Consider the following 20566-nt stretch of genomic DNA (forward strand, 5'->3'; position numbering starts at 1 on the left):
CCCTCCATCCCCTCATCTTGGTTCTTGTCATCTCGTACTTAGATTAAATTCTCTTTGTGCTGGTTTTCCCCTACACTCACTGAAAAGTTTGCAACTTGCTCAATCCACCACGTTACACAATGTCCGTAGTAGATTTGATCATGTTACACCTTTACTATGTTCAGAATACTGGCTCCCCTCTACCTGCTCGAATACAGTTCAAAATCCTCAAGTTTTTAAGTTTGGATTTTTCGCTGCCCCCTCATACCTCCACAATCTTCTCATCCCCTACCATACCACTTGTGACTCAGCTTTCAGCTACCTTGGCCAGAAATTATGGAACACTCTCCCACTCACTGTAAGAAATCAGCCCTCATGTCCTGCTTAAGCCCTGAAGAGCTATCTTTTTTTCTTTGACTTTCTCTTCCCCTTCTTCAAATTTTCTCCTTTTTGTTTTTATTTCTATGCCTGTTTTTTAATCTGAACATTTGCTTTTATTTTTCTTTTAATCTTTAATTTTATATTTCGGGACATAGCGGTATATCAAACACACTCAAATAAATAAATAAATAAATGTAAAAAGAAAGCTTCATTCTCCTTAGTAGTTAGGACTGAAGCACAGATAACTGGTGCTACTGCTGAAGTCATAGGAGCCAACTTTTCAAAATTATTGGGGGTGCTAAGCCCAATGGAAATAACCCATCCCTGGAGGACCCATACAAGGAATTTTCTCAGTATTGGGGGTGCTCAAGCACCCCCAGAGTCGGCTCCTATGGCTGAAGTTTCAAGTGTTAATTCCACAAAAACTAAGGGCTAGATGCACTAAAGTTATCAAGCCAGCAACGTGGTTTTTAAACTGGTTCTAGCCAGTTTAACGCGCAAGTAGTAAACCAGGACATGCACAAAAGGGAACTGTCCTGTCACGGTAGCAGCTAACACATGGGCGTCCTCATAAGTACATATATAAGTACATAAGTAATGCCATACTGGGAAAAGACCAAGGGTCCATCGAGCCCAGCATCTTGTCCACGACAGTGGCCAATCCAGGCCAAGGGCACCTGGCAAGCTTCCCAAAGCAGCTAACGAAAATGGAATGCAGATGAGCAAATTAGTATTAAAATGTGTATAATTCGTACTATAATGAGATGCACTACCATTTTCCGATCCCCTTACCGTGGAAAACCTAACGGGAGGTCTGCACCTCTCGTTGGGGCTGCTGTGAGGGAATTGAAAGGAAAAAAAAAAGAGAGGTTAACTGAGGGGGGGGGGGGGGGGGGGAGAGAGAGAATCCCTGCAAGTAGGGTGAGAGAAGGCAATTAACAGGGAAGCGAATGGAGCGAGGACAGGAGGATGAAGAGAGACCGCCCACTACAGCACTTTTCCTTTCCCTCGGGTGGTCCTGCGCTGGCTAGAGCTTTGCGCGTCGCCGGCCAGGAAAGAATGGCGGAAGCCACGAGAGAGGAGCGTGCGCCGGTCCTGTGCGGGCTGCATGAGGCACAGCTCGTGGGACTCTGCTCTCTACTCTGATAGTGCCGGTATCAGTATCGGTGCAAGGAGCTGTGCCTAAGGAGGGCTTCGCACTCTCCACAACAGAAGATAAGCAGTGAGAACATCGGAAGTGTGAGCAATTTGTTTCTACCTTTTGGGCACCCTTGAGTTTGAAGAAAAGCCTGTCCTGCTCGTCAGGGATGTCCTTTTTTTGTTTGTTTTTTTTGAGTGAAGGAAAGGACGTCCTTGGCATGCGCAGAGCAGCCAGCACAACGCTTGGCTGCTCTGTGCATGCTCAGCTGGCCGAATGGCTTGGAAGGAAATCGCATGCAAATGAGCTAGCAGCGACCAGGTCATTTGCATGAGATTTCCTTGATGCATGTCTGTTTCTTACCGATTCGCTAAGGAATCGGTAAGGGAAGGGCTTTAACATTTTTGTTAGTGCATCTACCCCTAAGAGGCAGAGAGGCCAGGAACTTTGGCAGCCAAACTTAACATGGCGCCTTGCCTCTAACACCTCGTTCTCACCTTTCTGGCTCTATTATTTTTAACAGCTATAATGGGAAACCTTCCCACTGCAACAAGACCCTAATACAGAAGGGCTGAGAGGTTGGCTAGAGGCCATGAAGACCAGCTCGTCACAAGCTCCCACCTTCCATTCCTCAGCAGCTACTTTAGGTCATTTCTTTGAGATTAAATGCTGTTTTGTATGTCATTAAAAGTTCCTGGCTTTGTGGGTCTGCAGACTTGGTTGCCTAACAGGAGAAGTCTCTCTGGGAAGCAAAATTTGAAGGTTGGTATATCTGGTCCATTCCCTACTATGGGTCAGAACAGCAAAGAATAGAAAAGGTTTGGGCTCTAGGCTTGGGTGGTGGGGGTTGCACTCAAACATTGTGGCTATTTTTTTGATTAATTGAAGGGCAAGTAAGAGCTGGTCTGCCAACTCGGTAGCATCAAGGTAGAGGCAAGACTGAAAAGAAAAGCTCCAGGTCAGAACCCATAAGCAGTGGCATTTCATCATCCATTGCAAGATCCCCCCCTCCCCCCAAAAAAGAAAGATTAGTATTCAGAAAGCAACAAAGGCAAAAGTTGGCATCTTGGGACTGGCAGAGAGTGTAGGAGTGGCTGGGAATTGAGATTGGCAATAACTGCAATGGCTTTCTGAATAGAATGATGTGACAGTCAACTTAGGAATGGCTGGAAGCTGAACTTCCAAGACACAATATACAGCCTATTGGCATTCAGTCACCATGGCAACTTACAAAAAGCACACTCAGGAAGGTCTAGCGTTAAATATCAGGCTGTATGTGGAAGAGAGTAGACATGCCAGAGGTGGACTATTGAAAGTGAGATTGTGATTGAGAAATTTCCATGAGGATTACTGAACCTGTGAGTAAACAGGTTTGTTTATTTCCCTTCTACATAGTAATAAAGTTTTCTTTTTTTAACCTTACACTGCCCTCTGGTGTGTTTTCTGAGGGTTCAATACCACTGTGCCAAGTCACACTATCACAGAAGCATATAAAAGAAATTACAGTTCTAAATCCAACACTGATGGAGGAGAAGGAACTTGTTTTACTTTCAAGAACGACGGACACCCCCCCCCCCCCCCGGGGCAGAGGGAGCAGGGAACGAGCGTTGCCGACAGACAGGCGGTACCCCCCCCCCCCCCCCAGTGGCAAAACGACAGACACCTTTTCCAGGCGAAACGACCCCCCCCCCCCCGGGTGCATCTTTACCTGCTGGGGGGGTGCCGCGCGTCTGTCGGCAACGCTCGTTCCCTGCTCCTTCTGCCTCGGAATGGGTTACTTCCTGTTCCGGGGCAGAGGGAGCAGGGAACGAGCGTTGCCGACAGACGCGCGGCGAAACAATGGACACCTTTTCCTGGCGAAATGATCCCCTCCCACGGGTGCATCTCTAGCTGCTGGGGGGGCGCCGCATGTCATGTCGACTTCACTCGTTCCCTGCTCCCTCTGCCCCGGAACAGGAAGTAACCCATTCCGGGGCAGAGGGAGCAGGGAATGAGCGTTGCCGACAGACACGCGGTACCCCCCCCCCCCCCAGTGGCAAAACGGCAGACACCTTTTCCAGGCGAAACGACCCCCCCCCCCCACGGGTGCATCTCTACCTGCTGGGGGGGGGGGGTGCTGCGCGTCTGTCGGCAACGCTCGTTCCCTGCTCCCTCTGCCCCGGAACGGGTTACTTCCTGTTCTGGGGCAGAGGGAGCAGGGAACGAGCGTTGCCGACAGATGCGCGGTGAAACGATGGACACCTTTTCCTGGCGAAACGACCCCCCCCCCACGGGTGCATCTCTACCTGCTGGGGGGGGGGGGGGGTGCTGCGCGTCTGTCGGCAACGCTCGTTCCCTGCTCCCTCTGCCCCGGAACGGGTTACTTCCTGTTCTGGGGCAGAGGGAGCAGGGAACGAGCGTTGCCGACAGATGCGCGGTGAAACGATGGACACCTTTTCCTGGCGAAACGACCCCCTCCCACGGGTGCATCTGTACCTGCTGGGGGGGTGCCGCGCGTCTGTCGGCAACGCTCGTTCCCTGCTCCCTCTGCCCCGGAACGGGTTACTTCCTGTTCCGGGGCAGAGTGAGCAGGGAACGAGCGTTGCCGACAGATGCGCGGTGAAACGATGGACACCTTTTCCAGGCGAAACGACCCCCCCCCCGCCCCCCCACGGGTGCATCTCTAGCTGCTGGGGGGTGCCGCATGTCATGTCGACTTCACTCGTTCCCTGCTCCCTCTGCCCCGGAACAGGAAGTAACCCATTCCGGGGCAGAGGGAGCAGGGAATGAGCGTTGCCGACAGACACGCGGTACCCCCCCCCCCCCAGTGGCAAAACGACAGACACCTTTTCCAGGCGAAACGACCCCCCCCCCCCCCCACGGGTGCATCTCTAGCTGCTGGGGGGGTGCCGCATGTCATGTCGACTTCACTTGTTCCCTGCTCCCTCTGCCCCGGAACAGGAAGTAACCCATTCCGGGGCAGAGGGAGCAGGGAATGAGCGTTGCCGACAGACACGCGGTACCCCCCCCCCCCCCCCCCAGTGACAAAACGACAGACACCTTTTCCAGGCGAAACGACCCCCCCCCCCCCCCCACGGGTGCATCTCTACCTGCTGGGGGGGGGGGTGCTGCGCGTCTGTCGCCAACGCTCGTTCCCTGCTCCCTCTGCCCCGGAACGGGTTACTTCCTGTTCTGGGGCAGAGGGAGCAGGGAACGAGCGTTGCCGACAGATGCGCGGTGAAACGATGGCCACCTTTTCCTGGCGAAACGACCCCCTCCCACGGGTGCATCTGTACCTGCTGGGGGGGTGCCGCACGTCTGTCGACTGCACTCGTTCCCTGCTCCCTCTGCCCCGGAACAGGAAGTAACCTGTTCCGGAGCAGGGATCGAGTGAATTCGACAGACGCGCGACACCCCCCTAGCGGTGTGCACCCGGGACGGACCGCCCCCACCTTGGTACGCCACTGTTCAGCGGGGGACCCAAGCCCACATTTTGGGAGCCAGTTGTTAAAGTAGCCATGGAGGGCTGCCAAAATTCTTAAAAACTTAACAACCGGCTCTTGAGAGTCTGCTCCAGCACACCACCTAGTTTTGCCAAAGTAATGTCGAGTTCTCTTCTGCTCCACTTACTCCTCGGCCTGTTGAGGATAACTGCGGGAAAAATATGAAAGCATCAAGGTGACGAGGTTCAGCAGATATAGAATGAACCAATCCTGGGTTTACCCCACCAGCAGGGCCTCTTAACCACACAATATAACCGGCACTACAAGTCCCACCATGCACCGGGGCTCGGGAGCAACGGCTAAGAAGGCCCCGAGGCGGAAGCAAGGAAAAGAAAAAGAAAGAAGCTCCTACCTGTCCTCCAGCGCTCGGCCTCGCTCTAGAACTCCGGTTCTTCTGGCAGAGCCCGCGCGAGAGGTTCTGACTGAGCGTCTCTCGAGACGATTCCTTCCGGCCCTCTGCGAATGACGTAGAAGTTGCCAGATGGGTCGGTTTCCCACCCAATTGGGCTTCTTTTTCACTGCAGCTGTGCGGGTTTGGGCTCTTTTCCGGGGCTTCTAGTGGTCCAATAGAAGCTTTTCCGGGGCGGGGTTAACAACGTCAAAGGTGACGCCAGGGGCGGGGTCGACGCTGTTGGAGGCGGGGAGGTCTGATTTGGGGTGGGGAAAATTTTTCCCAGCTGGCAACCCTTGACGCAAGCAACGCCACGCGCCGGAAGCGGCTGTGTGAAGAGCGGCGCCATAGGCTAGCGCGTGCGTGGCTTAAACGCTTGAAGCTGTGTGAACGGGCCGTGAGGAGGAATTGAAAAAGAGCCGTAAAAGAGACAGTTCGGGTCTTTTATGATCAGACTCCTGCGTTCGATGGTTTCCGTCCGCCTTGCTCAACTGTCGCTCCCTTCCGGCCCCCTGCGAATGACATAGGCGCCCACGCTCGTTGACGCAACGCCACGCGCCGGAAGCGGCTGTGTGAAGAGCGAGCGGCGCCAGAGAGATAGCGCGTGCGTGGCTTAAACGCTTGAAGCTGTGTGAACGGGCCGTGAGGAATTGAAAAAGAGACAGTTCGGGTCTTTTATTATTAGACTCAGTCCTGCGCGAAGGTTTCTGTCTGCCTTGCTGAACTCTTTCTCTGTAGCAGAGCCCGCGCGTCTCTCAAGGCGATTCTTTCCGGCCCCTTGCGAATGACATAGGCGCCCACGACGCTCGTTGACGCAACGCCACGCGCCGGAAGCAGCAGCTGTGTGAAGAGCGGCGCGAGAGAGCGCGTGCGTGGCTTAAACGCTTGAAGCTGTGTGAACGGGCCGTGAGGAGGAATTGAAAAAGAGACAGTTCGGGTCTTTTATTATCAGAAGACTTCTGCGTTCGAAGGTTTCCGTCCGCCTTGCTGAACTCTTTCTCTGTAGCAGAGCCCCTGAGCGTCTCTCAAGGCGATTCTTTCCGGCCTCTTGCGAATGACATAGGCGCCCACGACGCTCGTTGACGCAACGCCACGCGCCGGAAGCAGCAGCTGTGTGAAGAGCGGCGCGAGAGAGAGAGAGCGCGTGCGTGGCCTAAACGTTTGAAGCTCTGTGAACGGACCGGGTCTTTTATTATCAGACTCCCGCGCTCGAAGGTTGCTGAACTCGGCGGCGGCGCCGCCATGACGGACCGCTACACCATCCACAGCCAGCTGGAGCACCTGCAGTCCAAGTACATCGGGACGGGCCACGCCGACACCACCAAGTGGGAATGGCTGGTGAACCAGCACCGGGACTCCTACTGCTCGTACATGGGCCACTTCGACCTGCTCAACTACTTCGCCGTGGCTGAGAACGAGAGCAAGGCCCGGGTCCGCTTCAACCTGATGGAGAAGATGCTGCAGCCCTGTGGGCCGCCCCTGGACAAGCCCGAGGACTCCTAGACGGACCTTTTGCTCTTGAGCGACTCTTCCTTCCTAAGTTCGTAATGTTGGGGATTTTAGAGCTCTGAATAAACGTCATGTTTTCTTAAACAGTCCTGTCTCTGCTTCGACCTAATGTTTACACTGAGAACAGTGGCCGATTCTTTAGCTTCCCAGGCGTATAAAGCAGTGTTTGCCCAGTCCAAGCCCGGAGTGTCCCTTGCCAATCAGCTTTTCACGATATCGACAATCAATATGATTGGCAGGCCATTACTATTTTCAGCTTATCCACAATTAATCTGCATGACAGAGATTTGCATGTAATTGGAAGCATTACATTATTATTAGCATTTGTATAGCGCTACCAGACACACGCAGCATTGAACACCTGACACAAAGAGACAGTCCCTGCTCAAAAGAGCTTACAATCTAAAATAATACAGACAAACAAGACAGTAATGGGTGAGAAGGGACAAGGGGAGGGCAATTGTGGCTAGGAGCTAAAAGCAGCAGTGAAAAGGCGGGGTTTCAGCATAGATTTGAAAACAGGTAGAGACGGAGCTAGACGTATAGGTCCAGGAAGTCTATTCCAGGCATAAGGTGCCTCGAGAGAAAAGGAGCGAACCTGGAGTTAGAAGTGGAGGAGATGGAGGACGACAAGAGAGATTTGTCAAGCGAACGGAGTTCACTGGGAGGAATGTAGGGAGAGAAGAGAGCGGAGAGGTAATGGGGGGCTGCAGAGTAGATGCATTCACTCTTTAGGATTCTAGAATGTTGCTACCCTTTGAGATTCCGCGTAGAATCTTATTATTATTAGCATTTGTATAGCGCTACCAGATGCATGCAGCACTGAACACCTGATACAAAGAGACAGTCCCTGCTCAAAAGAGCTTACAATCTAAATAATACAGACAGACAAGACAGGGTGAGGGAAGTAATGGGTGAGAAGGGAGGAAGGGACAAGGGGAGGGCAATTGTGGCTAGGAGCTAAAAGCAGCAGTGAAAAGGTGCGGTTTCAGCATATATTTGAAAACAGGTAGAGATGGAGCTAGACGTATAGGTCCAGGTAGTATATTCCAGGCATAAGGTGCCGCGAGAGAAAAAGAGCGAAGCCTGGAGTTAGAAGTGGAGGAGAAGGAGGACGACAAGAGAGATTTGTCAAGCGAGCGGAGTTCACAGGGAGAGATGAGAGTGGAGAGGTAATGGGGGGCTGCCGAGTGGATGCATTTAAAGGTAAGTACGAGACGTTTAAACTGCGGAAGCGGACAGGGAGCCAGTGAAGTGACTTGAAGAGCGGGCTAATATGGATATAACAATTCTGGCGGGAAAACAAGTCGTGCTGCAGAATTTTGGACAGATTGGAGAGGAGAGAGATGGCTGAGCGGAAGACCAGTGAGAAGTAAATTGCAATAGTCCAAGCGAGAGGCGACTAGGGTGTGGATAAGGGTTCTGGCAGCGTATTCAGAAATCAATTTCAAGTATATTCATTGTGGATATCTTGAAAACTGTAAAGGAGGCAGTATATTCAAATCAAATTGATTTGCATATAGTGCAAATCTCTTTCAAGCAGATTCATTGTGGATAACTTGAAAAGCTGAATGGCAAGGGAACTTCGGAAACACTGGCTGGCATAAAGGGTGTTGGTCATCTTACTATTTTGTTAGCTTGCTTACAGCCCTGCTGCAAAAATGTGAATCTGTGTGCACCAGACACAAGCAACTTGCTTTTATTAACAATGTGGGAAACTTAAAGCAAATACGTTTTGCTAAGTAAACTACGGAGACGCCTAACCTAGTACCCCTAGGTCTTTAACAAACAAACAACAAAATAAAGTCTCTTGCAGGGTTTTTGTTAGAGAGGAATTGATTCCTACTACTGATCCTTGTGACTCTGGGCAAGTCACTTAACCCTCCATTGCCCCATGTACAAATAATAAGTACCTATATATACTATGTAAACCGCTTTCAATGTAGTTGCAAAAACCACAGAGTAGCCTACTACAGTGGATTTTGATCCTGGGAAACTGGGTTCAATTCCCACTGCAGTGCCTTGTGACTCTGGTCAAGTCACTTAGGGATCCTTTTACTAAGGTGCACTGCAGTAGTGTGGGTGCGTGTTTTGGGCGCGCACCGATCCATTTTTCAGCATGCCTTCAAATAATGCCTTTTATTTTTGCCAAAAATGGATGTGCGGCAAAATCAAAATTGGCACACATCCGTTTTTGGTCTGAGACCTTACCGTCAGCCATTGACCTAGCGGTAAAGTATTGCGCGGTAACCAGCAGTAATGACCTACACACGGCAAATGCTACTTGGCACGTGTCCAATACGTGCATCCGAAAATAAAAATTTCACATGCCAAAAATGAAATAACCGCAAGAGCCACCAGTATCCGGGTTGTAACTCCAGTTGGGTACACCTAGACGCTTACGCAGCTTAGTAAAATGGTCCTTAACCCTCCATTGCCACAGGTACAAAATGAGTACCGGTATATAATATGTAAACTGCTTTGAATGTAGTTGCAAAAACCACAGAAAGGCAGTATATCAAGTCCCATTTCCCTTTAAACAAGACTAGGTACCTGCATGGTAAGGCCAGTTTCAAATGTGCATGGCTAAAAGACTGTTAATAAATGGATTTGAAAACAGTCCTCAGAATTTAGGGGTTGATATTCAAAACGATTTAGACAGCCAGGAGAGGCTCCTGGGCCTGACCGGATAATTTCAGTCCAGTTGGCACACAACCCAAAATGGACAACTGAGGGCATTCTGGGAACAGAGTTGGCACTGAAGTGGCTAAATTAACTATGTAAATAGGATTACATAAAACTCAATTCTATCTTTTTGTAGTTCTTAGCCAGTTAAGTGCCAAATGTTGCTCTTAACCGACTGTGTTTTTGCTGGCATCATATGCCTGGAAATTACTACTACTTAACATTTCTAGAGCGCTACTAGGGTTACGCAGCGCTGTACAGTTTAACAAAGAAGGGCAGTCCCTGCTCAAAGGAGCTTACAATCTAAAGGACGAAATGTCAAGTTGGGGCAGTCATGATTTCCTGAATAGAGGTATAGTGGTTAGGTGCCGAAAGCGACATTGAAGAGGTGGGCTTTGAGCAAGGATTTGAAGATGGGCAGGGAGGGGGCTTGGCGTAAGGGCTCAGGGAGTTTATTCCAAGCACGGGGTGAGGCAAGGCAGAAAGGGCGGAGCCTGGAGTTGGCAGTGGTGGAGAAGGGTACTGAGAGGAGGGATTTGTCTTGAGAGCGGAGGTTACGGGTAGTAACGTAAGGGGAGATGAAGGTAGAGAGGTAAGGAGAGGCTGCAGATCGAGTGCATTTGTAGGTTAGTAGGAGAAGCTTGAACTGTATGCGGTACCTGATCGGAAGCCAATGAAGTGACTTGAGGAGAGGGGTGATATGAGCATATCGGTCCAGGCGGAAGATAAGACGTGTTAGAGCCTGGATATGGCCTGATATTGAATTTCCACATATAATGCTGATGGCTGTCAGCAAAACGCTGATTACTACTGGCTAGATATTGCGCCCTTAGTGTGATTTGTGTGTCTATATAAATGATGAGCTGTAATTGGTGAACACTTGTCTATTGACCAGAAGCATACACAAAATGAATTGAATACAGGCAGATGAGGAAAATTGAGTAGGTTATAGTAGGATTTAAAACGTTCTGTATTAGCTTTAACCACCAAAAAGGAAAATGGCATTCAAAAGCCGTACAAACAAAAAAAAAAAGCTCTTCCCATCATACTGTCTAAATAGCTGTGCAGTGAAATAGTAGGTTTCTTCTCTCTTTCTAATCAAGAAATGAAGTTATGTCCAATAAAAAAAGGTCTCATCTTATTTTCTTTTCCATGTTTTATTTTGTTTTATGTTTAAATCTTTAACAGAATCCATAAAACAGTCCATGCTAATACACACAAAGCTGCCGCTCTACCTGAGATCTCCAATATCTTTCCACTATTACTGAACAATTTTGTAAAAATTCTACAAGATGCATACCCTCCACGGTTACAAGACCATATACCCCAAAGAGGACATGGAACTCCATCAGTGAACAAAAATACAATGTAGCCTCAAAACTTTTATCTTTCTCCCCCCTCCCTTACCAGCCCAAATCCTTTAACCTACTAAACATCAATTCCCCTCCCCCCCAAAACTCTCCCTCGCCCCCTCCCTACCCTCACTTTCAAAACCATCTTTCAATTATCTAAAGTGTGAGCATCTTATCCTCCATTTTATTTTGTTTTATTTCTATTGATTACCTTTAAAAGTGGACTAACACAGCTACCACAGCTCTCTACTGCAGCTGTTGACAAAGCCCCAAAATAGCTCCACTCTATTCAGCCTTGATCAGGGAACAGAACGTACAAGTCTGTCCAGCAGTGGCTTTCCTACCTAATCTCCGCTAAACGTCTTTGGATCTGATCTTTCTAAACAGGATTCCTTTGTTTGTTCCACACGTTTTTGAATTCCGTTACCGTTTTCATCTCCACCACCTCCCGTTAAAGGGTATTGCAGGTATCTACCACCCCCACCCTCCTCCCCCCTAGAAGTGGCATAGCAAAAAAATGCAGGACCTCATTCTGGATGCAGTGGCTTGTGAATTTTCAAATTGACTGTGCAAGTACATGGTTTGAATGATGTGGCCAACTGGTGGTTTAGAGATGTATAATCAGGAGAATGGCAAAGAAGAGGCAGTTTGGAGGCAATTCTTTAACTGGGAGTTTCAGAATCTGTAACTTAAATTAACTGGGCCATTTTTTTTTTGGGGGGGGGGGGAGCTTACTTCTCTAGAACTTCCAGTCCAATCTGTTCCATTTTCAAACGATGTGTCATTTCCCTATGTGCCAAATTTGATCTTGTTCCATTCAATTTTCATAACACTATTTTGTCCCCCAAATGTTTTCAACTCTGTATGTATAAATGATTTCAACTTCCCTTTGGTAGGAAAAGGAAAAATAAAATTCTATCTATGAATTGGGAAGTCATTTCACTAGATTTTAGTTTTTCTGCTGCTCTTGGAATTTTTTTATAGCAAGATATTTATGGGTTTTGATTCCTAACACTAGAAAATTCACCAAGTGAAACTCTAGCCGTACAATCTTCCTCAGCAAGGTCCTCTACTCCACTGTCCTAAGTTTAATGTTTATAGTTACAGAAAGAGAGAAGAGAGGTGTGGTAGCCGTGTTAGTCCACTTTTAAAGGTAAGCAATAGAAAACAAAATAAAACATGGAAAAGAAAGTTAGATGATACCTTTTTTATTGGACATAATACATTTCTTGATTAGCTTTTGAAGGTTGCCCTTCTTTGTCAGATCAGAAATAAGCAAATGTTGGTAGATGACAGTATATATAAGTGAAACATCAAAGCATTTCAGTGACAGTCTAACAGGATGGGGGTGGATAGGTGAGAGGAGGGTGACAAACAAAGCAGTGCATTTCTATAGTTTATAATGGGCTAGAAAACCCAGATCTTTGTTAAGTCCTGTCTGGTGGGTGTCAAAATATTTAATCATTCTGACTTCAAAGGTCTTACGTTCCTGTTTTGTTGTAAAGTTACCTCCTCTCACCTATCCACCCCCATCTTGTTTGACTGCCATTAAAATGCTTTGATGGTCCCATGCATATCTCCTGGTCTCTCACCTATCCACCCCCATCCTGTTAGACTCTCACTGAAATGCTTTGATGTTTCACTTATATACACTGTCATCTACCAACATTTGCTTATTTCCGATCTGACGAAGAAGGGCAACCTTTGAAAGCTAATCAAGAAATGTATTAAGTTATGTCCAATAAAAAAAGGTATCATCTTATTTTCTTTTCCATGCTTTATTTTTATTGATTACCTTCAACAGCTGCAGAAATCTTAGAACAAGGCCAGGGCCGGGCAGACTTCTACGGTCATGATCAGGTATACATATGTTGTATTACTTTATACCATATGTAAATAAAGTTGCTCTCCTTTAGGTACAGCTACACAAACACATGTAGACAAAGGTGTTGGAAAGAATTACATGAGCTGTGCTGCACATGCTTTCCTCACTTGTTGGAGGTAGATTGCTAACATATGGGAAAACCTCCCCACATCTTCCCAAGGATTGTTTTCTGTAACATGGTACAATCAATGGTGCTCAGTCGTCTAGACTACTGCAATGCACTCTATGCCGGCTGTAAAGAGCAAATAATCAAGAAACTTCAGACAGCCCAAAACATTGCAGCTAGACTCATTCGGTAAAACAAAATATGAAAGTGCTAAACCCTTACGAGAAAAACTACACTGGCTCCCACTTAAAGAACGCATCACGTTCAAGGTATGCTCCCTAGTTCACAAAATCATTCACGGAGATGCACCAGCCTACATGTCAGACCTGGTAGACCTACCACCCAGGAATGCCAAAAGATCATCCCGCACATTCCTTGATCTGCACTTCCCCAGTTGCAGAGGTCTAAAATACAAACTAATGCACGCGTCAAACTTTACCTACTTGAGCACACAGCTATGGAACGCATTGCCGCACAACATAAAAACGAGTTACGAATTAATGAACGTCCGCAAACTACTGAAGACCCATCTCTTTAACAAGGCATACCACAAGGATCAACCAATGTGAATATACACAACTCCTCCACATACAGTCAGAACTGTCTTACAATTTCTGCTTGTTATACTACTATCATGTCTTATCATTATCATGTTGCCCAAGATCCTTCTGCAAAACTAGTCTATTTTCTAATATATTTCCACTATTCATGATTATTTTAAGCCACATTGAGCCTGCAAAGAGGTGGGAAAATGTGGGTTCAAATGCAATAATTAAATAAGATTGCTAACAGAAAAATTGTGTGTTTGTTCAATTACAATAGGTATCATCAGAGTAAATGTTACCAATAGCATACTCTCTTGGCTCTAATCCTCGACTTCTCTTCACCACATTGAACTCTCTCCTCAAGGTGCCCCCTCCCCCAACTCCCCCTTCATTATCTCCTCAGACCCTTGCTGAATTCTTTCACAACAAGGTTCAAAAGATAAACCTTGCTTTCTCTACCTCACCAGCTCTCCCTCCACTAGTCCGTTCCCCTCTCTCTCCTTCCCCTCATTCCCTTTCCTCCTTTCCTGAAGTTACTATTGAGGAAACTACACTTCTCCTTTCTTCCTCAAAATGTACCACCTGTTCCTCTGATCCCATTCCCACCCACCTTCTTAATGCCATCTCTCCTACTCTTATTCCTTTTATCTGTCACATTCTCAACCTCTCACTTTCCACTGCGACTGTCCCTGCTGCCTTTAAACATGCTGTGGTCACACCTCTCCTTAAGAAGCCTTCACTTGACCCTACTTGTCCCTCTAATTACCGACCCATCTCCCTCCTTCCTTTTCTCTCCAAATTACTTGAGCGTGCTGTTCACCGCCGCTGCCTTGATTTTCTCTCCTCACATGCTATTCTTGACCCATTACAATCTGGTTTTCGCCCTCTCCACTCAACCGAAACTGCGCTTACTAAAGTCTCCAATGACCTATTACTGGCTAAATCCAGAGGTCAATATTCCATCCTCATTCTTCTTGATCTTTCCGCTGCTTTTGACACTGTCGATCACAGCATACTTCTCGATACCCTGTCCTCACTTGGATTCCAGGGCTCTGTCCTTTCCTGGTTCTCTTCCTACCTCTCCCTCCGCACCTTTAGTGTTCACTCTGGTGGATCCTCTTCTACTTCTATCCCTCTGCCTGTCGGCGTACCTCAGGGTTCTGTTCTTGGTCCCCTCCTCTTTTCTATCTACACTTCTTCCCTTGGTTCATTAATCTCATCCCATGGCTTTTCCTACCATCTCTATGCTGATGACTCCCAAATCTACCTTTCTACCCCTGATATCTCACCTTGCATCCAAACCAAAGTTTCAGCGTGCTTGTCTGACATTGCTGCCTGGATGTCTCAACGCCACCTGAAATTAAATATGACCAAAACCGAGCTTCTCATTTTCCCCCCCAAACCCACCTCACCGCTCCCCCCGTTTTCTATTTCTGTTGATGGCTCTCTCATTCTCCCTGTCTCCTCAGCTCGAAACCTTGGGGTCATCTTTGACTCTTCTCTCTCCTTCTCTGCTCATATCCAGCAGACCGCCAAGACCTGTTGTTTCTTTCTTTACAACATCCGTAAAATCCGCCCCTTTCTTTCCGAGCACTCTACCAAAACCCTCATCCACACCCTTGTCACCTCTCGTTTAGACTACTGCAATCTGCTTCTTGCTGGCCTCCCACTTAGTCACCTCTCCCCTCTCCAGTCGGTTCAAAACTCTGCTGCCCGTCTCATCTTCCGCCAGGGTCGCTTTACTCATACTACCCCTCTCCTCAAGACCCTTCACTGGCTCCCTATCCGTTTTCGCATCCTGTTCAAACTTCTTCTACTAACCTATAAATGTATTCACTCTGCTGCTCCCCAGTATCTCTCCACACTCGTCCTTCCCTACACCCCTTCCCGTGCACTCCGCTCCATGGATAAATCCTTATCTGTTCCCTTCTCCACTACTGCCAACTCCAGACTTCGCGCCTTCTGTCTCGCTGCACCCTACGCCTGGAATAAACTTCCTGAGCCCCTACGTCTTGCCCCATCCTTGGCCACCTTTAAATCTAGACTGAAAGCCCACCTTTTTAACATTGCTTTTGACTCGTAACCACTTGTAACCACTCGCCTCCACCTACCCTCCTCTCTTCCTTCCCGTCCACATTAATTGATTTGATTTGCTTACTTTATTTATTTTTTGTCTATTAGATTGTAAGCTCTTTGAGCAGGGACTGTCTTTCTTCTATGTTTGTGCAGCGCTGCGTATGCCTTGTAGCGCTATAGAAATGCTAAATAGTAGTAGTAGTAGTAAATGTCACCAGAGTGGGAGAAAGTGGGAATTGATCTTGCCCCCAGGACTCCTGGGATGAAAGGCTGCTGGCTGGCTAGAAGATAGCTGATCTGTGTGCTCAATGAACTGTTCCTTTTCGAGTGTAAATGATGAAGAAATCTCCAAGAAGGTCAGAGTCTTGCACCAGCAAGTTAAAAAAAAACCGCAATCAAGTGGAGAACTCGAACGCCCCACGGGAAAACACAGATATTTTTTAGATCAAGTCTTTTCTTCAATAAAGATGTTTTTTAGATAATGTCTCCAGGATTTGTATTTCAGTGGTCAAACATCCCACTTTTTATCTATATCTGCACCAGCAAGTGTCATGAAGACCAATGCACCCACCAAGAAAGGTGCAAAGCAGGCAAAGGAAAAAGACTGGCATCAATATAAAACTCCAGTGCAGAGCCTTAAAAGTTTTCTTGGTTAGACAACAGTATATAAGACTGATGAGGAAAAATTAGCTCAAATGTCCTCCAAGTGGGACTTGAGAGATTTATGTTTTGGCCATCTGAAAACCAGCATTTAGACATCCATATTGCATGGTTGTCCAAATCCTGATTTCTATAAAGATGGGATATGGACATGGGCAGACTGGATGGACCGTGCAGGTCTTTTTCTGCCGTCATCTACTATGTTACTATGTTAGCAGTATGTCCCTATGGCAAGGTATGTTTTGGGCAGGACTAGGGTGGGCCAAAATATGGGCATCCAACTCCAATTTCAGAAGAGAAAGGAACATTCATGTCCAAAATGGACGCCTGTATTTAGACCTGGTACTTGGCACATCCAGGTTACAGAAAGGCGCTCCAACTGAGCAATTCTCCACTGGAAGGAGTAAGAATAGTCACATTTAATATTCTTCTGTCCCTGAAGGGCTCACAATTTAAAAATGACAATTTAATTGGCGTCTGCTAATTCTCTGCCGTGGTTCTTAGCCGGCTGCTCTGTCCATTAGGTTTCTCCTCCATAATGAACCTTTGCTTGGCCATGTTATAATATGGATTTGTCTTGTTGGGCAGACTGGATGGACCGTGCAGGTCTTTTTCTGCCGTCATCTACTATGTTACGATGTTACTTCGCAGCCTCTCTACTTTGCAGCCACAAAGACCTCCATGTCCCTTGTTTTGTCCCACTTATAGTTTAGACATTCCAATATGTAAAATGGATGTTCCTGCTGGATGCAGCCAACACCTGGACATCCATTTCTCATATATTTTAGAGCAGGCTGTACATCATCAGATCTTGTTCTAAAATACATGAGAGATGGCGGTGGTGGCCCTACCCTACCGTTAGGCCAACTGAGGCGGTCCCTCAGGCAGCACTCTCCCCTCCTCAACCCTCCATTTTTAATTTTAAAAGGCAACAGTGGCACGTGGCCCCGACACAGAATATCGGGGGCTAATTTAACCAGTAATGGTCAGCATTTAAAAAACAAACCGTTGAAAATACCTGGTTAGTGCCTATATCAAAACCAGCTATTTTGGGGGTGTGCTGGGGGCAGAGTTGGCACTTGGCTGGTTTTGATATTCAGCACTTAAGTGACCAAGGTAACCACATCTGTAGGACTGACTTTTGCATGGTTAAATGCTGAATATTGCATTAGCAATTCTGCAAACCCAGAAATTCCATGCTGAAGTCTGGAAATGTCCTCACACTGGATTTCTGAGCATAACACCGGCAGCAGGCAGCAAAACACTGAGCTCTGCGAGCTGAATATCAGACTGTATACCCAATACTTACCTTAAGATTCCCGATATTTTCATAGAAACATAAACAGAAAAAATGACTAAAGCTAAAGACCATATTGCTGATCCATCCTTGTCCTTCAGAGACCCTCTATGCTTGTCCAAAGCTCTCCTGAATTCAGATACAGTCCTCATCTCCCCACCTCCACCTGGAGGCCATTCCATGAATTCAGCATCCTTTCTGTGATGAAGTATTTCCTCAGGTTACTTCTGAGTCTGTCCACTTTCACCTTATGCCCCCTCATTCCAGAGCTTTCCTTCAATTGGAAGAGACTCACTCACCTCCTGTGCATTTATGCCATGTAGGTATATAAATGTTTATCATGACTCGGCTCTTCCACCTTTCTTCCAAAGTATACTGTGCATGATGAAGGCAATTTCCAAAAGCCTTTTCCCAATCAAATAGGTTATTTGTAAACTAGTATAAAAGGCCCGTTTCGGTAGGCAATGAAACGGGTGCTAGCAAGGCAATCCCCCCCCCCTGCAGCGTCCTTCCTGTCTCCCCTGCCTCCCCTGCAGCCACCCATCTGGTCTCAGGACCCCCTCCCCACCAACCCTCCTCTGCACCTGCAGCCACGCATGTGCAGCGGCCCTCCTCTCTCCCCTGCTCTCCCTGCAGCCACCCATGTCCAGCGACTCTCCTCTCCCCCTGCCCCCCCTGCAGCCACCCATGTCCAGCAACCCTCCTCTCCCCCTGCAGCTACCCATGTCCAGCGACCCTCCTCTCCCCTGCCCCCCTGCAGCCACCCATGTCCAACGACCCTCCTCTCCTTTCCCCTTGCCCCCCCTGTAGCCACCCATGTCCAGCGACCCACCTCTCTCCCCTGCCCCCCCTGCAGCCACCCATGTCCAGTGACCCTCCTCTCCCCCTGCCCCCTGCAGCGTCCCTTCTGTCTCCCCTGCAGCCACCCATCTGGTCTCAGGACCCCCTCCCCACCTCCCTCTTCCCTGCCCCCCCTGCAGTCATCCATGTCCAGCGACCCTCCTCTCCCCCTGCAGCCACCCATGTCCAGCGACCCTCCCCTCCCCCATCGGCGCATCACCCAAACCCCTACCCCCCCCCCAGTGCATCAGCCAAGCCCCTCTGCCCCGGCGCAGCACCCAAGCCCCTACCCCCCCCCTCGGGCACATCAACCCCCTCGCCACCTGCAGCCGCCAATACTAACGCTGTCCGGCCGCAGCTGCGTCTCCTGTTGAGCAGCAGCGGCCAGTACAAAAAGAAAAAAGCCAAAAAAAAGATTTTAAACCTGAAACACGGCTCCGTAGACAGCCATCTGGCATTGGCTGACATCTCTGCAGCCGCTCCTCCTCTCCCCTCTGACGTCGCTGCGCTCCTCCGGGGTCTTCCTGCAGGGGCAGTGTCGTGGACCGCTCCAGAGTGTGATTACAATAGAAGTCACTAGATAGCAGGGAGGAGGAAGGCAGGTCGATGATTATAAATATACACGAAAGCTAAGACTCACCGCATGGTGAAATGAAATCAGCTGTGTAAGTTTAAGAGACTTCTCCTCCATTAGTAGTAGCTATTTGAGAACAGAAGCTCTACTTCCCATCAATGTGATATTGTTAATAGTATAAGTAGAGATCAGCCATTTTGTTTGACAGTATTTCTAGGATAAGCAGCATAAAATGTTTTGGGATCTTGCCAGGTACTTGTAACCTGGATTGGCCACTGTTAGAAACAGGATACTGGCCTCGATGGACCTTCTGTCTGTCCCAGTATGGCAATTCGTATGTTCTTATGTACACCACCCACTCTATTGCAAACCTTACCAAACAGCCCTTCCATAATATCACTTATAATAATGTTAAAAAGAACCAGGCCAAGGACCGATCCCTGCAGCACTGGTAATCCTCAGAGTGAACATTTTTTACCACTTCCCTTTGCCATCTCCAAATTAACTAATTTTAACCCACCTTAGGGCCCATAGCAACAGCTTTTGGCTTATTTCTAATTTACCAATGCAGAACTGTGGCTAAGACTTTGCTGAAATCTAAGCACACCACATCTAGTGTCCTCCTATGATCCAATAAAGAAATTAATCACATTTGTCCGATAAGTCCTTCCTCTAGTAAAAGCACGCATACTCAGATCCTGTAATCCACTGGATTACAGAAATTGCAGCGTTTCAATAAATAACTGGTCTTTAGTTCTCAGTTTCCTCTCATTTCTGCTTCGGTGGAGAGGGGCCACATCACCTATCTCCAGTTTCCTGGGACCACTCCAACTCTGAAAAGCCTTGGAAGAAGTCAAATAACAGAGCTATCAGAACTTCCCGGTGTTCCTTCAATACCTTAGGAAGTACCTCATCCAACCCCATCACTTTTTCTACCTGGAGTTTAGCTAGATACTCACTGAAAGTCATTTAGAAACATGAAGGCAGGACCAAAAGGCCCATCCACAGCAACCACTATCTCCTCCTTTCTCTAAGAGATCCCTCGTGCCTGTTCCATGCTTTCTTAAATTCAGACACAGTCCTCGTCTCCATCCCTTCCACCGGAGGCGATTCCACATCCACCACCCTTTCCGTGAAAAAGTATTTGCTTAGATTACTCCTGAGCCTTTAACCTCTTAACGTCATCCTATGCCCTCTCATTCCTGAGTTGTTTTCCTTCATTCGAAAGAGGCTCACATTAATGCCACAGAGGTATTTAAATGTCTCTATCGTATTTATTTATTACATTTGTATCCCACGCTTTCCCGCTCATCGCAGGCTCAATGCGGCTTACGTAGTAACAAGATAATACCTTTCTTCCGCCTTTCTTCTAAAGTATACTTATTGAGAGCCTTAAATCTGTCCCCATATGCTTTATGAAAGAGACCACTGACCAATTTTGTAGCCACCCTCTGGACCGACTCCATCCTGTTTATATCTTTCTACTACTACTACTATTTAGCATTTCTATAGCGCTACAAAGCGTACGCAGCGCTTCACAAACATAGAAGAAAGACAGTCCCTGCTCAAAGAGCTTACAATCTAATAGACAAAAATAAAGAAAGCAAATCAATTAATGTGGGGGAGTGGTTACAAGTCAAAAGCAATGTTAAAGAGGTGGGCTTTC

At 47.7% G+C, this 20566-nt stretch overlaps 2 protein-coding genes across 2 annotated transcripts in view; one reads left to right on the plus strand and one right to left on the minus strand.

Moving 5' to 3' along the window:
• PLEKHM1 (pleckstrin homology and RUN domain containing M1) overlaps window positions 1-5491 on the minus strand; it is a 238048-nt gene extending 232557 nt beyond the window's left edge. The window contains exon 1 of the mRNA XM_030220671.1: window positions 5333-5491. The gene's annotated coding sequence lies outside the window, so the exon portion shown is untranslated. The remainder of the gene's footprint in view (window positions 1-5332) is intronic.
• Window positions 5492-5685: 194 nt separating this feature from the next.
• On the plus strand, window positions 5686-6969 carry LOC115481496 (splicing factor 3B subunit 5). The gene has a single exon (XM_030220673.1). It carries the CDS (start codon window positions 6614-6616, stop codon window positions 6872-6874), a length of 261 nt encoding a protein of 86 aa, XP_030076533.1. The 5' UTR covers window positions 5686-6613; the 3' UTR covers window positions 6875-6969.
• The last annotated feature ends 13597 nt before the right edge of the window (window positions 6970-20566 follow it).

This window comes from Microcaecilia unicolor, chromosome 12 (assembly GCF_901765095.1).
Source record: "Microcaecilia unicolor chromosome 12, aMicUni1.1, whole genome shotgun sequence".
Classification (NCBI taxonomy): domain Eukaryota; kingdom Metazoa; phylum Chordata; class Amphibia; order Gymnophiona; family Siphonopidae; genus Microcaecilia; species Microcaecilia unicolor.